Here is a 22989-nt window from a genome sequence, read left to right on the forward strand (position 1 = left end):
CAAGTCTAAACCCCGCCCTCCTCGATCCCGGCGCTCTCACTGGCTGCCGTCCCAACCATTCCCTTTCCTATTGGTCCATGGGTTTGTCACACACAGGAATAGGAACTTAGACGTTAGTGACGTCACCCCCTCGGCGCAATGATATATGGGAGTGGTAGTTCAGTGCGTATCATTTTCTAGCAAGAAGACTGTTATCCAAACTACAATATCCGGCGTGCAACGGGTCGGGAGACCTGACAGGGGTAAAACTACATTTCCCATCGTGCTTTAAGGTAAGGGTTGTGTATCCTGGTTACGGAAAAGGGGAGGACAGTCGTGGAGAGAGGCGGCTGTGGAGGTTTGGGGCGCGCCTTATAGCGGAGGAGGGGGATGTATGTATATAGCGGGTCTTTACGGTGTGCTTCATTTACACCACCTTTTGTTAGCGCTGATTTTCTCTCATTTGAATTGATGATGCGGACTATCGGATTTCACCTAACTGCCTGGTTTGATTTTCTGGAAATTGAACAGCCTAGTAAAAATCCTACAAGTGGATTTCAGATATGACTTATGAAGGGTCAGGTCCCTCCTTGGCGCAGTTTCCTTGTGGATTCACAGATCAGCGCCATTGAATGAGCTTAGGGCTCATGCACACGACTGTCCGCAAAAATACGGATGACGTCCGTGTGCATTCCGTATTTTGCGGAACGGAACAGCTGGACGTTCGTAGAACAGTCCTATCCTTGTCCGTAATGCGGTCAATAATGGGTGTTCAATTTGTTTGCGGAACGGACATACGGACGCGGAATGCACAAGGAGTAACTTCTGGTTTTTTTTCCATAGGCTCCATCACACGTCCGCAATTTCGTTCCGCATTTTTGCGGAACGGAATTGCGGACTCCAATTCATTTCTATGGGGCCGCACTTCGGGTCCGCATTTCTGTTTCCAAAAAAAAAATAGAACATGTCCTATTATTGTCCGCAATTGCAGACAAAGATTAGGCATATTCTATTAGTGCCGGCAATGTGCAGTCCGCAAAATGCGGAACGCACATTGCCGGTGTCCGTGTTTTGCAGATACGCAATTTGCGGACCACAAAACACCTACGGACTTGTGAATGGACCCTTAACACATCTGTAGTGTATTGCGGATCCGCAAATTGCCGGCACCCCCATAGAGCTGCCTATTCTTGTCCGCAATTGCGGACAAGAATTGGACATGTTCTATTTTTTTTTCCGGAGCCGCGGACCGGAAGATCGGGGGCGCTCTCCGCATCCATTCCGTCCCCAAGGAGAATGAATGGGTCCGCACCCGTTCCGCAATTTGCGGAACGGATGCGGGCCCATTATACGGACATGTTCTATTTTTTTGCGCAATGGACATGTATGGAAACAGGATGCACACGGAGTAACTGCCGATGTTTTTTGCTGAGCCATTGAAATGAATGGTTGCGCATACAGTCCGGAAAAAAAACGGAAGGGACACAGAAAGAAAACCCGGTCGTGTGCATGAGCCCTCCACGGCATGCAAACTGCAGAAATCCAGGGTCAGCCGCAGAGTCCACTGCAAACACATGCTGGATTTTTCCAACGTATGTGTTTTTTTTTTTTGTGAGTCCTGATATTTACAATTTAAAGGGGTTTCCATAATTTTTTTTTATTTTCCCCCCATACCCCCAGCGGGTACCTGTTGAAGAGACCTATACTTCTCTACGACTTGTTGCTCCCTTCACTGGTTCTTCCTGTCACCGACTGTATACTTCTGGAATGGACAGGGTCACATGCTCTACTGCAGCCAATGACTGGCCCCTCAATGGTGACATCATCACAGTGGGTCCCATGCTGCTTGGGAAAGAGTCACTGCTGAGGCCAGTTATTGGCTGCGGCAGCACAGTAACCCCATTTGTGCCATCAGGTGTAGCAGCGGGGGCAGGTGCGTATAGATCTCTTTACAGGTACTGCCGGGGGCGGATTTTAAAAAAAAATGATTCCTGGACAACCCCTTTGAGAGTATGTCCATATAGGATGTGAAATGCAGCGGAAAATACGCAACGGATCCACAGCAAAATCCAGATGGTTTACGTGCGGGTTTTGTCGTCAGCGCGGCTGCAGGTTTCTCCCTCTGCTCTTCAAAGAGTGAATTCCGCAAACGTAAATTGCAGATTTTTTAAGTAGCGCTGTTTCTCAAAATGTTTTTCGTGCCGTGTGTGAACATGCCCTTAATGGTTAACCTGTGGTTCTCTTTAGGTCCAGTGTCACTTCCAGATGGGAGATAAGAAAGAAGATGCGATGGCTGCTCATCTCGAGAAATCACCCTGGGAATAAGCAAGATCCTTGAGTGAGAGGGGGGGGGGGGGGTTTCTTCAGTGGGGCTCCCATAACCAAACCCCCAGTAATCAGAATCCTATGGATAGGTCATCAGGCGTGGAGAGATGCAGTGGTGTGCAGGGTGGCACAGTGGGTAAGAATAGGACATGTTCTATTTTTTTTTTGCGGAACGGCAGTGCGGATCAGAAAATGCAGGTGCGGCCAGCACATTCCAGCCCCATTGAAAATGGAACGGATTTGCGGAATGGATGCGGCATCCTTTTGCGGACGTGTGACAGGACCCGTAAAGGGTTTCTCCAGTTCTTTTTTATATTGATGGCCTATCCTTGGGATAGGTCATCAATATCAGATCGGCAGAGGTGCGACTCCCTGCACCTCCGCAGATCACCCGTTCTGCAGTAGCTCTGGCGCCAACGCTGCAAAGCTCCGCCCACTGTGTAGCAGGTGGAACTGGTTATGCTGCGGTCACTTGAACGGGAGCAGCGCTGCCGTAACCAGCTCTGCCCACTGTAGTCGTAGTCCCGGTGCTGGAGCTACTGCCAGAATCGCACAGGAATTGGCCTGGGGGGGAAACCATCCATATGAAAGGCCGGAAAACTCGTTACAGTCACATTAAAATTGGAAAACCCTCCCAAAAATGTTGATTTTTAATGTGTGTCGGGCAGTAATTCTTGTTGGCGCACAACTCAGGGGACACTATTGCAGACAGTCATAAATTTTAGCCGTAATGACCAATAATATTTTCTCCCTTTTGGGTTCCAGCAGTCATACATTTTTTTTATTATATTTTTTTTCTAAATTCTTTTTTCTTTTTGGAGTATATATAGTGTAGTAAATAACTTTTTATTATAAACATTTTTAGGGGAAAGATAAAAAAAAACCAGGAAATGTAACATTATTTGCAGAATTTATTTACGGCGTTCACTGTGTGGTAAAAATAACGTAACATTATTGTGTGGGTCTGTACAGTGATGATAATGCCACATTTCTATATATATATATTTACTATTGTTCTCTCCTGCAACCTGTCAGCTCTACAACTGCTCTCCTTCCTCCTCCAGACTGACAGGGAGGGTGGTTGGCTGATTTAGCTGCTCATATCTCTGGTTTGGTAGCAGCTAGAGATATGGCCTGCCAATCTTTCAAACAATACCAAAATCACAGCAATATCTTCAGTACATGGGCAGATATCACTGTTAGAAATTAGAATGCAGTTAATGCTGCTGAAAGTGAAAGCAAATGCAGCTTTTAGCCGGATTATTCCCGACTCGATTTCTAACAGTGATATCTCCTGCTTCTCTTGGGCTAATGCTGTCATTTTGGTCATGTATGAAAGCCTGGATACCAGGATATCAGCAGCTAAAGCAAGCCCTCACCCGTCTACTTCTGCCCGAGCTCAGACAGAACAGTTAAAGTACTTTTCTCGCAGCCCAAGCTGAGCTCAGGCAAAACAGTTAGGTGGTTAAGGGTTATCCAAGATGTGCCACAATTCACGCGCAGCCGCCACTTCTGGGATTACGTGCCATTGGCAAGAGATCAGACCCATGCACGCGCATGGGATCACATACCCTATGTACAGCAGCTGATAACTAGAGTGGCGGCCGCACGGAATAGCGGCGGATCTCGGCTAACCCCTTTTAAGAGCTGAATGTGTCATTTAAGGATTTTTGTTGTAAGGAATTTGCAAAACAGTTTTAGGGACCTAAATACCTTTCAGCGTATGTATCTTACTGACCGAGGCTCGCCCTTCAGACCCCCATTCACACGGGACGATTTGTGCTTGCCTCCATGTACACAGTGGTCATGTGTGTTCTTATCTCCAGAGTCGTCTCAGGGGTGACTGAGGTGAAGATTGGGGAGATGACACCCGCCGAGCGTCACACCAAGTCTCTGGGAGCGGTGAGTAAAGTCATATACCGGGTACATGGTAACATGTGATTGTAGAGCATGTACAATGTGAGCAGCGATGGCTAACCTCCGGCACTCCAGCTGTGGTGAAACTACGACTCCCAGCATGCTCCATTCATTTCTATGGAGTTCTGGGAACAGCCAAGCAAGTGTACATCTTGTGAGTTGTAGTGGAGTGCTGGAGGTTAGCATCACAGGCATAGAGGATAAGTCACCAGAGCAGAACTCACAATTCTGAAATCTACCAGGATTCCCTTCGTTACTTTAACGAAGCGGTATATAATGTGCGCGGATACGATTATGCTGATAACAAATTCAAATATATATATTTTTTTGTTTTATTTTACTTCTTTTCACAATTAAAAAATTTTTTTTTTGCATTAAAATTTCACCATATATCGAGAGCCATAACTTTTTTTTTCATTGCGGTACATTTTTTATTTTAGCATTTTGGACCATATTTATTAGGTCCACACAAGGGCTTGAACAATTGTTCCTTGGATTTCTTACATAACTACTGCTTATGTCGTGCCGTGTATTCTGCATCCAGGGCCTCATGGGTTTCCATGACCTGGAGGCACATTATAGACCACTGGCCTGCAAAGCTTCTCATTGGCTGCAGTCACTTCATCGGGGGGCACCGATTTAGCTGACAGAGTGAGCCGCTCATTAGATGTCGCAGTCACTATTGGAGAGTGTGCTACATCAACTCCCGCTGGTGGTGGCATGGGTTCAGCTCTTGAGCCAATGTCATGTGGGCCACAGTAAAGGTAAGGCAGGTCACATTAAAGGGATTGTCTCATCACAGCCAAAGGGGCATATCGCTAGGATATGCCCCCATTGTCTTATAGGTGCGGGTCCCACTGGGACCTATATCGAGAACGGAGCCCCAAAAGTGGTGGAGGGCGCACTGCTCATGCGCAGCTGCCCTCCATTCATTTTCTGTGGGGCTGCCGAAAAATTGCCGAGCCCTAGAAGTGAATGGGAGCGGTGGCCGGCCATGCGCGGTGTGCTCCCATTCATTTCTGTGGCGAGAGCGCTTGGAGGAGGTGGCCAGACCGGAGTCCTCCAGCCACCACCTGTCTGTGATGAGACGACCCCTTTAACTACCATCCATCAGGCGGAATGTGGGGGTTCAGTTTTGTGCTGACGGACGTACAAAAGGGTGCATTTTGAGGTCCCAGAAAATTGGAAGCATTGCTCGAAATGGGACATTGTCCCCTCACCACCCTTTATCTAGACCCTCTTCATAACTAACGAGGTGGCATAGAAAGTGGAAAATACTAAAAAGGGCACTACCGTCCAGGAACTAGAGGTGCAGGTGTTGTAACAAGACTACACAAAGTGATCACATGGTCTGACAAAATATGGACTTTTCCCCCTTGCCTCCATACAGAGGGGTTGCCAGAGAGTGTCCCCAAGGGATCTTGCGGGGGAAATCAAGTCCAGACAGCAGTATATACATGTCAATACATGGAAGGACCGAGCTCGCTTTATTGAGCAGAACCAACCATCTTTATGCCCTAAGGGTCTCCCACCTAGCGGGTGCCCCACCGGGTGGTCTGTTTTTCTAGAGGCGAGGTCATCAATATCAGATTGGTGCTGGTCCGACGCCAGCACCTCCACCGATCAGCTGCTTCAGCCCAGAACAGGGATGCTATGTCAGATCTGTTCATATCTGCAGTGTTATCAATTCCATCACATTTTCTTTTATCCTTTCTTAAAAATTGATGACAGCAGGTGACGGTCTGGAAAAACTGATGAAACTATCCGTCCTTCGTTTAGATCAGCGGCAGAGTCAGTGAAAGCACCTGCACACTTTAAAATCTTCCACCAGGGGGCAGTAGTGGCTCACAGTAAAGCTTGGTTATGGGAGGTGATTTTCACATGGTTTACTCCGCAGCGTATCGCTCCACACAGGTAAGCAAAGAGAAATGCGCTGTGAACCATCGAAGCGCGGCATGTGGTGCAGTCAGGACCGTAAGTATTACTGGATCTGCTTAGAATTGTCTTAACGGAGTTGTCCGACTTATGAAAAAAATATATAGCGGTGTAAATCTGATGGGCAGCAATATTTAACTAAGCTAATCAAGTTTTAGGCAAAACCGCATTTCCCTGTTTCTCTTCTGGCCCTTTGTTTATCTCTGAGGTTTTCCTCATGAATATTTGTGCCCCTCTCCCTGCTCTGCAAAGGAAGTGAATACAAGTCCTGCCCGAGTGACAGGTCTGCCTGCTAGGAGACTCAGCCGCATGTTGTATGTGTAGGACTACAAGTCCCAGGTGTACAATGACACTGCTGATACACACAGGATCTTCCCCTTACCTGTTCTTATGCAATGCTCTGCAGAACTCCTCTAGTCTGTCAGCTCTATGTCCAGCATTTGTCTCCTCACTGCCTGCAGCTACTCAGTAAAGCCTTCAGCCCTGAGTCTGCTACTGAAGGGGTTAATGTTTTTCCTGAAGAATCCAGGGAGAGCAGACGGCAGTGCAGGGGGCCGTGGCCAGCTCAGTGACGTCTCGTGTACAGACACATATCTGTCTCAGGCTTGTGCACGAAACATCATCAGAGCAGGGAGAGAAGCTGACATCACAGGTCATGTGACCCTCAGTGAGATCTGAGAAAGGAGACACTGCAGATAAAGTAAGTGCATGGTAAAGTCCTTACATTAGCCTAGTTAGAAACATACAAAGAACAAGAAAATAACCTTTAAAGGAGTTGTCAGGTATAGAAACCTAATCATACAGCCTCTTGGGGAATCCTGAGCTTAAGGAGCTTTCTGGTACTTCGATATAGATGGTCTATCCTCAGGATAGGTCATCTCATCAATATCAGACCAGTGGGGTCCAACACCCAGCACCCCCACCAATCACATGAATGGGAACAGACCTAAAGTACCCCGGCACGGCCACCACACCGTGGATGAACCTTTTTCCTTCAGCTCCATCCACTGTAGAGTTTCCAGCGGCTGTGCGAAACAGCTGATCTATAGGCATGTCGGACCACCACCCACCTGATCCAGATTACATCCTGAGGATAGGTCATCTATATCTAAGTACCAGAAAGCCCCTTTAATAGAAGGGGGTGCTCTGTTCAGGAGCCTCATCTCTCACTCCGGAGGACGTGTTCTGTCCTGCATTACACATTGATAGAAATGGGTAATACTTAAAGGGGTTGGCCCCTATTGTACATCGTGGGCGTATCAATAGGATAAGTCCCCAATGTCTCGTAGGTGTGGGTCCCACCTCTAGGACGAGCACCTATCCTTAGAACAAAGCCCGCAAAGTGATGGAGGGCGCATGCGCAGCTGCCCTCAATTCATTTCTATCAGAGTGCCGCTCGGCTATTTTCGGAAGTCCCATTGAAATGAATGAGAAACGCACTAAGTGCACAAGCGCAGCCACCACACTATTAACTTCTATGGGGCTGACAGAAATAGCCGAGCCAGACTTTTTTTCAGCAGTCCCAGAGAACTAAATGGAGGGTACATGCGCAGTGCACCCTCCGGCTTCCATTCAAAGGAGAGGTGCTGGTCACACATCCTAGAGATATGCCCCCAATATCCAAGATGGCCCAACCCCTTTAATTTCTCCTGTGATGGTACTGCTAGGTTTACCAACAGATGAAGGATGCAGGGGAAGATTCTGCTTATTATCAAGAGTCGCCACTCTGTTACATCCGTTTGCCCATAGGCATGGTCACATGCACTGCTCCAGCCAATGACTGGCTTCAGCAGTGATATGTCCACAAGCAGCATGTCACTGCTGAAGCCAGTCATTAGAGCAGAGCATGTCGCCATGGCCAGCCGTATGTAAACGGCACAGGGACCAGAACATGGACACATCGGGGGGCAGCGTGGAGCGGCATGGAGCAGGTAAGTATGAATGTTCTGTTTCAGGGGGCATGCTGTGGGCACTTGATACAAAATAATTATTACTGGAAAATCCCTTTCTGATAAATTGTAAAAAAGGATGTTGGATTTATGTCACATGCGTCCCGCCGTGGATGCGCCTACACCTGGAATGATGAGAGATTTTGGTTTGACTTTCTAGAAACACTCCTGCCTGTTACCAGAAGATCTGAAGAACTTCTATCTGATGACTGATGGCTTCCACATGTCCTGGTCTGTGAAGCTGGATGGTGAGTCCCTTCATTCCTTCCAGCAGTAGGGCCGTCACTACCTAACTAAGCGGAGTTACCATTCAGGGCGGTAGGACAGATGGATGACAACTCCATATACAATGGCCATATTATCACCCGGCTTTCTCAAGAACAGATGCAACTAAGAATGGCATTGATCATGCAGAGAAAGTTAATACAAGGCACTTACTAATGTATTGTGATTATCCATATTGCTTCCTTTGCTGGCTGGATTCATTTTCCCATCACATTATACACTGCTCGTTTCCAGGGGTTACGACCACCCTGCAAACCAGCAGTGGTGGTCGTGTTTGCACACTATAGGAAAAAGTGCTGGCCTATCTGGTGGCCGGGACCATGGGAGTGGCTATAGGCTGGTGCTTTTTCCTATAGTGTGCAAGCACGACCACCAGCCAGCAATATGGACAATCACAATACATTAGTAAGTGCCTTGCAGGGGCTTAGCTGTAGGGGAAGCAGCTGCTTTGGGGCCCTGACCCAGAAGGAACCCATCCAAGTAGAGGAGGACTAAAAGATTTTGTCAGGGCCCCATCAACAGTATTACACAATGAAATGATATACAGTGACAGTATAGACAGTGTAGGAAACGGATGGAACAGCTGCCGGTGTTCTGCCAAATCTCTATACCTTGCGAAAAGTCTTTACCGGAAGTGACGCGGCCGCACAGGAATGAGCTGGAGGAAGGTGTGCGCGGCGCTGTGCAAGCACACATCCACCGACTTAGCAAAGAATTATTGCAGCGCTGCGATAGAAATACTTCGTACACCGCGCGTGCGCACTTAGGGGTATAGAGATTTTGCAGCGCAAAATGTTTCATCAGATCTCCCTACCCCTGAGTGCGCAGGCGCCCACAAATCAGCAGTTGCAGTTCAGCTCGACTATTTGGTGAGCTCGGTATCCAGCACTCAGCTCTGCGGTAAGGATGAACTGCAACTGATGATTTGTGGGCGCCTGCGCACTCAGGGGTAGGGAGGTCTGATGAAACATTTTGCGCTGCAAAATCCCTATACCCCTACGTACTTCTATCGCGGCGCTGCAATAATTCTTTGCTAAGCCAGTGAATGTGCGCTTGCACAGCGCAGCGCCGCGCACACCCTCCTCCAGCTGATTCCTGTGCGGTCGCGTCTCTGCCGGTGCGGCCGCGTCACTTCCGGTATAGACTTTTCGCAAGGTATCACCTGGCGGGCACTGGTGATGCCTTGGTTTTACCCAAATAATCGTACATCTATTGGCTGTTGAGGGCAGTTCTTTGGCCACAGGTGGCAGCCAGGTCATGTTAACCCAGCCTTATACTTTCCTGTTTATCCAATCCACTCCTGGTGTTGGCTCCAGAACTCTGTATGTGTATCAGTATCCTAAGGATGTATTCAGATGGCGAAGTTAAAGCCACATATTGAAAAGGCATAACAACCCTGCATGCATAGTCTGAGGTCAGAACTCTGATGGGCCGTGCAGCTATTCCTAGATACCCTGTCACTCCGGTTCAGGTAGGAGGTTGTTCGGTGCAGAAGTAATCGCTGTTTGCCCTCACGTTGATGACTATTCACATTGTCGGTACTGGAACATGTCACAGATTTTCCACCTACAGTTCTGCAGTGGAAAATCCACATCGTATCCACGAGGTGTATATGTACCCTAATGCTTTTCGCTTACGTCTCTGACAGATAACCCAGTCCAGGTCGGCTCCATGGTAATCAATAGCATTTCCAACCTGATTCACCTGAGAGGCTCCTCGTCCTGCTCACTGCCCAACTCCCCGACACTCGCAGACTTGGATGATGACTCTGACGAGGAAGGTAAGGAGCCATCACAGCTTTTTACGGATATTCTCCTATGCTTGTGAATCCTTTGCTTGTATTGGCTTTGCCTTCCGAATGAGCTCTTGCAGGCTTTTTGGGTTCTCCAGGACTCTGGACTATCCTTAGATCATCAATATCAGACCAGTTGGGGTCCAGCTCCAGAGCTGCACTCACTATGAGTTACATCCTGTAATATATCAAGGGGAGAAAAACAGAACTGGATCGCACATCCACAATGCTATGCTTAGATCTAATTAAACTCGCTTCTCAGCACAATATTAAAGTGTACAGCCCCCCATACTGCATGCTGTACAAGAGGCATTAGTGTACATGATTTGATCAAAAGGCATAAGCCCACTCACCACGCTAAGGTCGCCTCTTTGAGTGGGACCTAAGCATAGCATTGTGGATGTGCGATCCAGTTCTGTTTTTCTCCCCTTGATACATCCTGTATTATGCTCCAGAGCTGCACTCACTATTCTGCTGGTGGAGTCACTGTGTACATACATTACATTACTTATCCTGTACTGATCCTGAGTTACATCCTGTATTATACTCCAGAGCTGCACTCGCTATTCTGCTGGTGGAGTGACTGTGTACATACATTACATTACTTATCCTGTACTGATCCTGAGTTACATCCTGTATTATACTCCAGAGCTGCACTCACTATTCTGCTGGTGGAGTCACTGTAATTAATGGATGTCCGTATAGCTCTTTGTAATCAGTGTAAATTTTAAATATATATATAACAAGGACGTATGTATGAATGTTTTGCGATCACTCAAAAACGCAACCATCGATTTCAACGAAACTTGGTATACACATGCCTTGCTACCTGGAAAGAAATCTTGTGGGGCCACAGCTCTCTAGGACGTAACGTTCCTGAGATATTCCCAAAAAATTACATACATTAGCCAATAGAAGTCTGCAAGTCTTTGTCTTCATATCCCAACTGCCATACACACAGTCACATGTCCCTTATCAGCCAATAGAAGCTAGCAGGCCCTTAGTCTCCACATACACACAGTTTTACTCCGGGTTTCCATAACAACCCAGCTATTTTTCTTCACTGCTGCAGGGCGCTATGGATGACACTGTTTAAGGGAGTGGAGGTCACAGTTCAGGGGGCAGGTAGAGTGGCTCTTCAGGCCACCATGAAAAGACCGACTTTTTGGTGCCATTGAAAAATAACACCTCCTCCTGCAAAAAAAAACAGGCCGTCATATGTCTGTCAGCAAAAAAAAGTTCTGGCTGGATGTTTCAATAAAGTCTTTAGCGAAATATAAAACGCGGCCTTTCAGTGTCAGTGACCTTTATAATAAGCGCCATTAAAAAAGTTTAAGATTCATGGCGCTTTTTAATGTCTTCCTTTTCTCCTGATATTTCAGGCCTTCCGGAAAAACCACATTTTGATTCACGGAGCATGATTTTCGAGCTGGATCCATGTAATGGAAACGGAAAAGTGTGTCTGGTGTACAAAAAACACAAATCAGGTGAAACTTCGCATGGTGGTTATATCCCTGAGAGGCTAATCTCCACCGCTACAGAGATCGCTTTATCTTTAAATTGATGGCGGGTGACGAGGGAACCACATTGTCCATTGTGATGGCTTGCTGGGTACTGGTTCTGTACTGGTTGTACTGGGACTTGTGCCCAACACTGCCATAGAAAAGCATCAGTAACTCATGAGTTTCCAGAAAGATAGGATGTGATTGTAAGAAGAATGAGAGGATGATGGGGTTCAGTGCTGAGAACTCACCTCTAATCAGTGGTGGGGATACAGCACTGCACCTGTACTGATCCTGAGTTACACCCTGTATTACACTCCAGAGCTGCACTCACTATTCTTCTGGTACAGCCACTGTGTACATACATTACATTACTTATCCTGTACTGATCCTAAGTTACCTCCTATATTATACTCCAGAGCTGCACTCACTGTTCTGCTGGTGGAGTCACTGTGTACATACATTACATTACTTATCCTGTACTGATCCTGAGTTACATCCTGTATTATATCAAGGGGAGAAAAACAGACAGGCATTAGTGTACATTTTGATGTACATAAGCCCACTCGCCACGTCAAGGTTTGCTCTTAGAGTGGGACCTACTCTGACAAATAGGCGCAGCACAGTGCGGCGACACGTGGCAGTGCCCTAGTAGGCGGCAGGACCCAGGGGTCAGACAGCAACCCTGCTGTCTGACAATGCCACCCATGGCACTGGGTCCCACCAAACCCACCAGCACAGCACCACAAAAAACAAAGGCCACCACGCAGTAACTGCACCATGTGAACAGTTGTCTAACACAACATGTTCTTTCTATCAGAAACTGCAGGTCAATTACCACTTATATGCAGACTTCTGCTGAATTAAAACCACTGTGCCGAATGGGAGGAGTACTGATACCAGTAATTAAAAAGAATGATTCAACATGCATAATCAAGGGGAGGATAAAACAGAACTGGATCGCAACATCCACAATGCTATGCTTAGATCTAATCAAACTCGCTTCTCAGCGCAATATTAAGTGTACAGCCCCCCCATACTCATGCTGTTACAAGAGGCATTAGTGTACATTTTGATCAAAAGGCATAAGCCCACTCACCCCGCCAAGGTCGCCTCTTTGAGTGAGACCTAAGCATAGCATTGTGGATGCCCTAGGGGCAGGCACTGTGGAGGTCAAGTTAAGAGGACGGGTTGTTGTGGAAATCACTGTTAAGGAAATGGGGTACTGTAGAGGTCACTAATAAAGGAATGGCCACTGTGGAGGTCACTGTTAAAGGGGCAGGCTGCTGTGGAGGTCACTGATAAGGGGGCGGGGCGCGGTGGAGGTCTCCTGTATATTGCTGTAAATGAATACCTGTGTGCTGTGTATAATTGACGTCCTATAATATAGTGCCATGCTGCCACCTGATGGCGCTGTTGTTACATGGCTGCCGTCATATGAGGAAGATCCAGCAGATATTCTCTACTGTCACCTCATTCACCTGGTTATTACCTGTTTAAAACCGTTCAGAAACTGATCCCGTCTTTTCTTCCACCAGGGGAGACGTCTCCTGACCCGACCATCTGGTCCTGGACCGCGCTCTCTACTGCACTTCCTTACAGACACATTTACAGCTTATTACCGGATACTTCTGTGTCACCTGGGGCTTCCACAGTGGCAATACTCCTTCACCAGCTACGGGCTGAGCCCACAGGCCAAGGTGTGCACAGCTCATGTCTAACACACTATGGGAGACATATGGGGTGCTGTAATGGGTGCTTGCTGTCGCTCACTTCCATACAAAATCATTGCTCCTGGACAACACAATCTGCTGCCCGGGAACCATGATTGAGGTGTCTGCACGTCCGATGATTTCACTTGATGAACGAGTGTTTCACACCTTTACACAGGCAGATTATCGGGAGCAAGCGTTCGTAGGAACATTCATTCTTGTTAATTTGCCCCCGATATTAAGGCCATGTAAATCTACCTTAAGGGGTTATCTCCCTTCAGCAAAATGGCATTTATCAAGTAGAGAGTTAATACCATATTATATATTTACATTTAGTCAAAGACTACTGGTTGCCTGCTCTTGACATGTGCATTTTTATTTTGTTAGTGTTTTATTTTCATAAATTTAACTTTTATTAGTTATTTATTTAATATATTATGAGCACTTGAATCTAACCTACTGAATTAAAACTCTCAACAGTAGACCCTTTGTGTGCTACATTTCTGTTGGTTTTCTTCTTATGCCAGCAAGTATTGCAGTAGCAGCGTGTTATTAGACTATCTGTCTTTTCGCTAAGTGCCTCTGTATACACTCTCTGGGCTTGCTATAATAACACTGTTGCTTCCTATACTGCCTACTGGCTTTTCATTGTCTATACTTGCTGACACATTTGTATAACATGTTGCTCAACTTTGTGGCTGTGATGGTAGCTATTCGATCGCTACACTTGCTGCCATCTAAATGCCTCCTTTTACTTATTCAGATACTGTGCTTTGTTTCTAATAGCGGCGCAATCACTCACTAAGCTACCTATTAGCTACTCTGTAGCTTGCACACTGATTCTGCGTCTGCCATGATCTAAAATCCTAATCACTGCCCCCCGACATGTTTCGCCATATACATGGCGTCTTCAGGGGATCGGGCAGTCTGCCTGAAACAAAGCACAGTATCTGAATAAGTAAAAGGAGGCATTTAGATGGCAGCAAGTGTAGCGATCGAATAGCTACCATCACAGCCACAAAGTTGAGCAACATGTTATACAAATGTGTCAGCAAGTATAGACAATGAAAAGCCAGTAGGCAGTATAGGAAGCAACAGTGTTATTATAGCAAGCCCAGAGAGTGTATACAGAGGCACTTAGCGAAAAGACAGATAGTCTAATAACACGCTGCTACTGCAATACTTGCTGGCATAAGAAGAAAACCAACAGAAATTTAGCACACAAAGGGTCTACTGTTGAGAGTTTTAATTCAGTAGGTTAGATTCAAGTGCTCATAATATATTAAATAAATAACTAAGGCCTCTTTCACACTTGCGTTGTCCGGATCCGGCGTGTACTCCACTTGCCGGAATTACACTCCGGATCCGGAAAAACGCAAGTGTACTGAAAGCATTTGAAGACGGAACCGTCTTCCAAAATGCTTTCAGTGTTACTATGGCACCCAGGACGCTAATAAAGTCCTGGTTGCCATAGTAGGAGCGAGGAGCGGGGGAGCGGTATACTTACAGTCCGTGCGGCTCCCGGGGCGCTCCAGAATGACGTCAGAGCGCCCCATGCGCATGGAATGACGTGATCCTTGCGATCACGTGATCCATGCGCTTGGGGCGCCCTGACGTCACTCTGGAGCGCCCGGGGAGCCGCACGGACGGTAAGTACACTGCTCCCCCGCTCCCCGCTACACTTACCATGGCTGTCAGGACTTTAGCGTCCCGGCAGCCATGGTAACCATTCAGAAAAAGCTAAATGTCGGCTCCGGCAATGCGCCGAAACGACGTTTAGCTTAAGGCCGGATCCGGATCAATGCCTTCCAATGGGCATTTAATTCCGGATCCGGCCTTGCGGCAAGTGTTCCGGATTTTTGGCCGGAGCAAAAAGCGCAGCATGCTGCGGTATTTTCTCCGGCCAACAAACGTTCCGTACCGGAACTGAAGACATCCTGATGCATCCTGAACGGATTACTCTCCATTCAGAATGCATTAGGATAATCCTGATCAGGATTCTTCCGGCATAGAGCCCCGACGACGGAACTCTATGCCGGAAGACATAACGCAGGTGTGAAAGAGCCCTAATAAAAGTAAAATTTTATGAAAATAAACACTAACAAAATAAAAAATGCACATGTCAAGAGCAGGCAACCAGTAGTCTTTGACTAAATGTAAATATATAATAAGTGCCTCTACATGTGCAGGGTATATATAAGTGTAATATAAAAAAGAGAGTTAATACCAGGCACTTACTAATGTATTGTGATTGTCCATATTGCCGCCTTTGCTGGCTGGATTCATTTTTCCATCACATTATACACTGCTCGTTTCTGACCACCCTGCAATCAATCAGTGGTGGAGCTCTGGCCTCTGGTGTCCGGGACCGTGGTTGCTCACATAGGCCGGCACTTTTTCCCTATAGTGTGCAAACACGGCCATCGCTGCTGGATTGCAGGGGTGGTGATAACCATGGGAAACGAGCTGTGTGTATAATGTGTTGGAAAAATGAATCCAGCCAGCAAAGGAGGCAATATGGACAATCACAATACATTAGTAAGTGCCTGCTATTCACTTTCTCTACATAAATGCTATTTGCTGAAGTGACACAACCCCTTTAACTCTTCTGTCTTGAAATGTTACTCCACTTTCTACACCACCTCTTAATGGAATAGTACGACAAATTTTGCAACTTTTTAAAAAGTCACAGTTGATAAATCAGCTCAATAGGCTAACCATGACCACATTGCAATATAGAAATGCAAAATGTCACAAAATGTTTGCACAAATAAGACTAGAAATTTTCAAAGCCCTATCTTGCAATTTTTTGAAGCCAGAATCTAGGAGTGCAGGTCTTGAGAATTCCCCCATTGTCCTTAAAGGGGTTGGCCCAGTCTCATACATTGGAGGAATATCGATAGGATATGTCCCCAATTTCTGATAGGTGTAGATTTTGCGCACCGTCTCCCTCCCTACCACCCTGGTTGTCCTCTCCACTATGTCTTTAGTTACTGTGTTACCTTAGCTTGTTTGTCCAAGTAAAATAAACCCGGGCAGCAGCAGTCATTGTGATAAAATAACAAAAGAAGATGTACTCGCCACTTTTCTCCAGTGTCGCGCTCTCCACTAGTGCTTGTTTTTCTGGCATCAGTATGACGTTCTATGCCTACTATGTCACCTCTTCAGCCGGTCACTGGCCCTCTGCTGTCATGCCCCATGTACTGCTGAGGTCAGGGATTGGCTGCAGAGTGACCTGGTGTCTATGGAACGTCACTGCTGCAACCAGGAGGATGACGTCAGTGCTGCAGGACCAGAGTGTGACCCTAGAATCGGCAGAGAAGAGGGGTCAGTATGACTTTATTTTATCACATTTACAGCTGCTTGCCTGGGTTTTATAAAAGGCATCTGTCAGCAGATTTGTACCTATGACGCTGGCTGACCTGTTACATGTGCACTTGGCAGCTGAAGGCATCTGTCTTGGTCCCATGTTCACGTGTCCGCATTGCTGAGAAAAATGAGGTTTTAATATATGCAAATGAGCCTCTAGGAGCAACGGGGACGTTGCCATTACACCTAGAGGCTCTGCTCTCTCTGCAACTGCTGCACTCTCGTGACTTTTATTGACAGGGCCAGGAGTGATTACTTTTTCCTCGTCTGGGCCTGTCAGAGGGAGCATAGACTCTAGGTGTAACGCCAACGCCCCCGTTGCTCCTAGAGGCTTATTTGCATATATTAAAGATGCTGACAGATGCCCTTCAACGCGGACGACCGGTCTTAGTGTCAGGAAGTTACTGAACACTTTTAGGAGCCTGCAGACGAGGAGAGGAGACCTATAGGCTGGAGGATGGTGGAGCGTCATCATCCCATTGAAGAACACGCGGACTGTAATGCGTGATATCAGGAGTCCACCGATTGGATTCATCGGTCCTATATTCAGCCTCTTGCCAGCCTTAATTGGCTGATATCAGGGAACAATAGCTCACTTGTATATGTGTATAACATGACCATAAGACCAGATCTTATGAGTCACTGACCCATGTCATTCTTGTGATAGCAATGGATGAACCTGTACAAGCCCATCACCTTCAGCCCCCTGCAGCTGTCCGAGGATCCAGACTCCTTCCTCAACAAACTGGACCCAAACAAGATCTTCAAGGGCAAAAACAAGACCCCGGTAACCAAGAAGAAACTGCCGGGACCACCCACAGGGTACCAGAAGAATCCACTATCTTCTTCCAAAAAACCGGAGCAGCCTGCTGTGCCCCGGAAGTGACGTTATCAGCCCCTCAGGGGTCGTGGGTTCTGCATCTTCTTCTTATTCATTCAGATGTGTACATACACTGGGGTCACTGGATGTAAATGATCATTTTATATTTATTTATTTTATTAGTTATTACAAAATAAACTCAACTAATGAGCGATTACTCCAATTTGTAATTTGATGCGCAAATTCAGACTAGAGATGTGCGAATTGATTCATCTCATCAACAGGTTTTGTTCACAGGTGGGGGCCACTGAAGGAGCGCCCACCGAAGTAGAACCTCTGCCCCCTGCTTTGAGAATTATTAGGTAGGAAATTATCAAGGACGGGCTGAACATCCAGCCCTGTCAATCGAGCGGCAGGTGGGCGCTTCTCACAGGAGATGAATGGATTCACTCTTCCCCACACCAGATGAGTGCGTAGACTGTCTCAGGACCAGAGTGATTCCTCATTAGACTCCGTTCACATTACGTCTGCAGACATACACTGCGAGGATTTACCAACGTACAACTCCAACAGAAAGCTGCAATAAATGTCTGTGCAGAGCAGGGATCAGCAACCTTCGGCTCCAGCTGTTGTGAAACTACAATTCCCAGCATGCTCCATTCATTTCTATGGGAGTTCTGAAAAGAGCAGAGCAATTATGCATGCTGGGAGTTGTAGTTTCACAACAACTGGAGTGCCGGAGGTTGCTGACCCCTGCTGTAGAGGCATAAAGTGACGTAGGCTCCAATTTCCAAAAAAGTGTGTTATACCGTGCTTTTTATTTTCACTGTATTCTTCTTTTACTGTATCTCCCATTTAAAGGTTGTGGTGATACTGACTTACTGTTTGTTTCTTTCATTGTCTGCTGCTCTTTAGTTCTGCTCCATTACAATCTGTGACTCCAGATCAGCTGCATTGTCTATTGGAGTCTGAAGTAATCAGAAGTCTACCTGTGTCTCTTCAATGGCTCAGACAGTTGTTCTGTCCTTGCTTTACAGTGCAGCTCTGCTTGTTCTTGTGGAGTATAGGCAGAAGCTCGGCCTATACAGCAATAACAGCATGATTATAAACTACAAGCAGCTAAACCACATGTTGTTCTACTAGCGGTCCATACCATCCCCCACCTTACTACTCTGGCCACCGGAGCGCTCACCTGGCTCTTCCGTCCTTGTTGATGGACCTGCCATCAACCCTTTTCCCCTGTAACACTGCTCCATCCACTCGATGCAGGCTTAGACTACTTCCTGTGTGCATTCTCTCTTTCTGCCTGTGGGGCGCACAAACTGTCTCCAGGCCAGTGCGTGCACACTAATCTTCCCCAGACTATGGCTTTCCATCCCAGTCTTTAAGGCACCTTCCCCTGTGGGAGGGTGCCTGAACAATAGGTTCAAGTAAACATGTCCTGCTGGTGCACCATTGTCTTGTTTTGTCTGTCCATCTTCTGCCCACTGCCTGACTTGTAGATTTGACCCTTTGCGGCCTGGCCTGACCTCTGCCTGTTCCTCATACTGACCCTGTGCTGCCTGCCCTGATCCTTGGACTGGACTGGTTTTTAGATCACACAAATTCTGCCTGCCCTGCCCTCGGCTTGTGAAGTACTGTACCCATGTCTCGTGACCTCCATGGATCAGCAGTTTACTGAAGGGAGACTACTCCAAGGGGTAGCACTCTAGTGGTTCCCCTGCTGTGAAATCCAGACCTCTGTAAGGGGTTGTATCATCTCAGACATTGGCGGCATATCGCTAGTCAAGCAAGTGTGCGCTCAGCTATTTTTGGAAGTCCCATAGAAGAGAAGGAAGAGCGCACCGTGCATACACACCCACCTATCACCTCTATGGAACTTCTGGAAATAGAAGCTTCTGGATGCTCCCGTAGTGAATGGATGGTCAATACGTTTGCACAGTGCACTCTCGTTCATTTTGAGTCCCCCCCATTCTAGAGATAGATGCGTGTTTCAGAGGTGGGACCTGCACCTATCTGACATTGGTGGCATATCCCAGCTATATGCCACCAATGTTTGAGATGTGAATACCCCTTTAAAGAGTAAAGAACGGGGGGCTGCCAGGATGGAGGCCTTAGGACTAACCCCGATCCATACAGAGCATTAGGAAAGTCCTCAGACCATTTATCATTTTGTTAAGTTACGGGCTTGTTAAAAAATAAAATGAAGTTTTCTCCCATCAGTCTGCATTCAATACCCCATAACGAGAAAGTGAAAACAGAATTTTAGAAATTTTTGCGAATTTATTAAATAGGAAAAACTAGAATTTGGCATGGATAAAGGGGGATAGATTTATCGAAACTGTTGTAAAGGGGCTTGGTTGCCCACAGCAAACTGATCAGATTCCACCTTTTATTTGTCAGAGCTCCTCAGACGCTTTACTTTGACGCTAAACATTTAACTCTGGGGGGCCTCCCATTTATCTTGATCTTCTTTGGGATGTTCCTACACCTTGATTGGCGTTACCTGTGGTAAATTCAATTGATTGGACATGATTTGATTTGTCTATATCAGGTCGCACACCTGACGATGCGTATCAGACCAAAAACCAAGCCATAAGGAGGAAAGAACTGCCTGTAGAGCTCAGAGACAGGATTGTGTGGAGGCACAGATCTGAAGAAGGGGACAAAAAAACCATTGTGCTGCACTGAAAGTTCCTAAGAGCACAGTGACCTCGCTATACACCTGTATGATGTGGCACTTGTTTATGTCTCTGTGTAGTATATTAGAGGTATATATCATAGTATTTGTTGAATATCTCCTCACACATAGTTTTTTTCTCTTTTGATAGACAGTTCTACACAAAAGTCAGGAGCTTCAGTGGACTCGCGCCTCTCTGCATCTCTAGCGAATGCCCTTATGGCATGCTGGGAATTTTGTTATATATATTTTCTTCTGATGAGGGTTGTGATGAGGCTTGGTCTGGTATGGGCGCTACATTGACAAATTGATCTTCTTATGGGGATCAGATGTGGTGGCCATACCAGACGTCGTCACCCACCTTAATAACAATCCAATGAATTTAAAATTTACAGTTGATTTTCATTCCACTCATGTTTCTTTTTTTGGATTTAAAGGGTTTCTCCAGCTTTTTTTTAGACCCCATATGCTGGACCCACAACGGTGATCATTCTTACCTGTTCCCAGTGACTGGATTCCGACTCCTTTTCTCCACCACTGGCTCTGCAGCCTCAAAGAACACTCGTATGAAAACCCTGTTGACGTGTCACCCGTGCAGCACTTGACCCAGTTACAAAGCCGCATGGGTGACAAATCACCCCTGCGGCTAGTAATTGGCGGCAGCAGTCCATGTTCAGCAGGATGTTGATGAGAGCACACCGAGGAGCTGCAAAGCTGGTGGTGGAGCCGGAACCCATCGGCAGGGACCAGGTATTTAGGATCATCATTCTGAGGGGGTGTGAAAAAAAGTTGGACAAACCCTTTAAACATCAGTAGCAATGTGTCTGAGGGTAGGGTGTACACTACTACGTATCGACAGCCTATCTCAGGTAACACTGTCCTGCATGCTAATTTGGGCCATCCAGGTCACTTTAAGAGAGTCATAGCGATGGGAGAATTAGAGAGCCAGAAGAAACTGCTCAGATGAGTCGCGCTGGAGAGAAGAACAGGAGAAAGCATGTTTTACTCGATGGGCGATAGATCTGGCCAAAAATAATGTAGAGTTCATCTCAAGAGAGAAGATACGTTGGTGGGTAAAATAAAAAGCAGATGCTACTATAGCGGCAGCACTCCACGTAATGTTACTAGAACAATTATTACAGAAATGTTTTATAATTGTCTCCTCATATTAAGACAGGGCAGGATACTTGATCAGTTTGGTGGACATCCAGAAAAGCTTCCAGCATAGGACATTGTATAGCACCCAGTTTATTACACAGCAAGAAATGCTGCGATCCTTGGTGAGATGTAAAAAGGTGTTGTTATAAAGGTGGACATAATACTTGTAAAACATGACGTCATAATAATACCTGGTGCAAACTGCCCATATCTGTAATAGGGCATAATGGCGTGCAAATGAGCTCTTAACAAGCTCTGCCTCTAACGCCACCAGATGTAAGGCAGCTATCCTATAAGTCAGTGTTCGACCCTTTAAACAGGCCTTGAGACATGCCCCGGATTTTAAATAAGCCAGCACCTCATCTGCAGACAGCTGTTTCGGGGTGATTGCCCCTCATCAGTGCAGAGCAGAGAGGACTGGGTGATAGGCCTAAGTCAGGATTTGGGGGGTACTATCACCGATGAGGGTCAGTCACCCCGAAACAGCTGTCTGCAGATGAGGTGCTGGCTTATTTAAAATCCGAGTCACGTCTCAAGGCTTATTTGAAGGATCGAACATTGACTTATAGTTTAGTGGCCTTACATCTGGTGGCATTAGAGGCAGAGCTTGTTAAGAGCTCATTTGCATCTCTTTCTTCTTGGGGATATTAATTCCCCAATTATTATATATTTTTCACATCTCCCCGGAGTGGATTCCACAAAGATTTATTTTTTTATAAAATCCCGTCTCTATCCCGAACGCTTGGCCCTACTTTATAGCCTTTCAGCATTTTAAAGGATGGGGATCAACATAGGGATTTGTGTTCCTTGGCAAGAATTACAGTATCTCTACTAGAAGCGGGTGGGTTGCATGGCAGTAATTATCAAACGCCAACTCTTTCATGTGTAAGATCTGGTCTAAATATAAGGAGTTAATCCGTATACGAGGGTGGACACAAGTTACACCCATATGATGTAACCCCCACCTTCCGGAAATGTTCCATTTAGAGGACTTGTCTACATGGGAAGAGAGAGGTCCTGTTCTTGCATCGGTTACAAACAGATGGTACAGTCATGTCCTATGAGCAGTTTCAGACAGAGTTCTCGCTTCCTCAGGCGCTGTTTTATCAATCATTACAACTTACAAGACAAATACGTGCTTTTAATCACAATTTAAAGATGGGTTAGTGCTTGCGACCCCTACCCCTTTGATACGAAAGAAGTCAGACCTAGGCAGTACCAAAGAACTGATCTCAGTGATTTGTAAAAGACTGCTTGCTGATTCTGCTCACCCTGACCCTTTACCAGTTACAGGGCATCTGTCAGCAGTTTTGTACCTATGACACTGGCTGACCTGTTCCATGTGCGCTTGGCAGCTGAAGGCATCTGAGTTGGTCCCATGTTCATATGTGTCCGCATTGCAGAGAAAAATGATGTTTTAATTAATTAAGCAAATGAGCCTCTAGGGACAAGGGAAGATGTTTCCTCTTTCAAATGTATGGGCATTGAGAGGGTTAACCCACCGAGTAGAGGTGGAGATCGAGGGAGGAAACTCCTAAGTCGCGAGGCATTTTGGGGTTTTGCTTT

General features: G+C 46.5%; 1 protein-coding gene across 1 annotated transcript; it reads left to right on the forward strand.

The window, feature by feature from the left end:
* Positions 1–3515: 3515 nt before the first annotated feature.
* TPGS2 (tubulin polyglutamylase complex subunit 2) lies at positions 3516–18458 on the forward strand. The gene is given in 9 exon segments (XM_040419611.1): positions 3516–3721; positions 4131–4206; positions 8266–8353; positions 10039–10170; positions 11565–11669; positions 13223–13249; positions 13252–13269; positions 13272–13384; positions 17433–18458. Coding segments are annotated over 9 exon segments (984 nt in total). The 3' UTR covers positions 17652–18458.
* The last annotated feature ends 4531 nt before the right edge of the window (positions 18459–22989 follow it).

This window comes from Bufo bufo, chromosome 2 (assembly GCF_905171765.1).
Source record: "Bufo bufo chromosome 2, aBufBuf1.1, whole genome shotgun sequence".
In the NCBI taxonomy this organism is placed as follows: domain Eukaryota; kingdom Metazoa; phylum Chordata; class Amphibia; order Anura; family Bufonidae; genus Bufo; species Bufo bufo.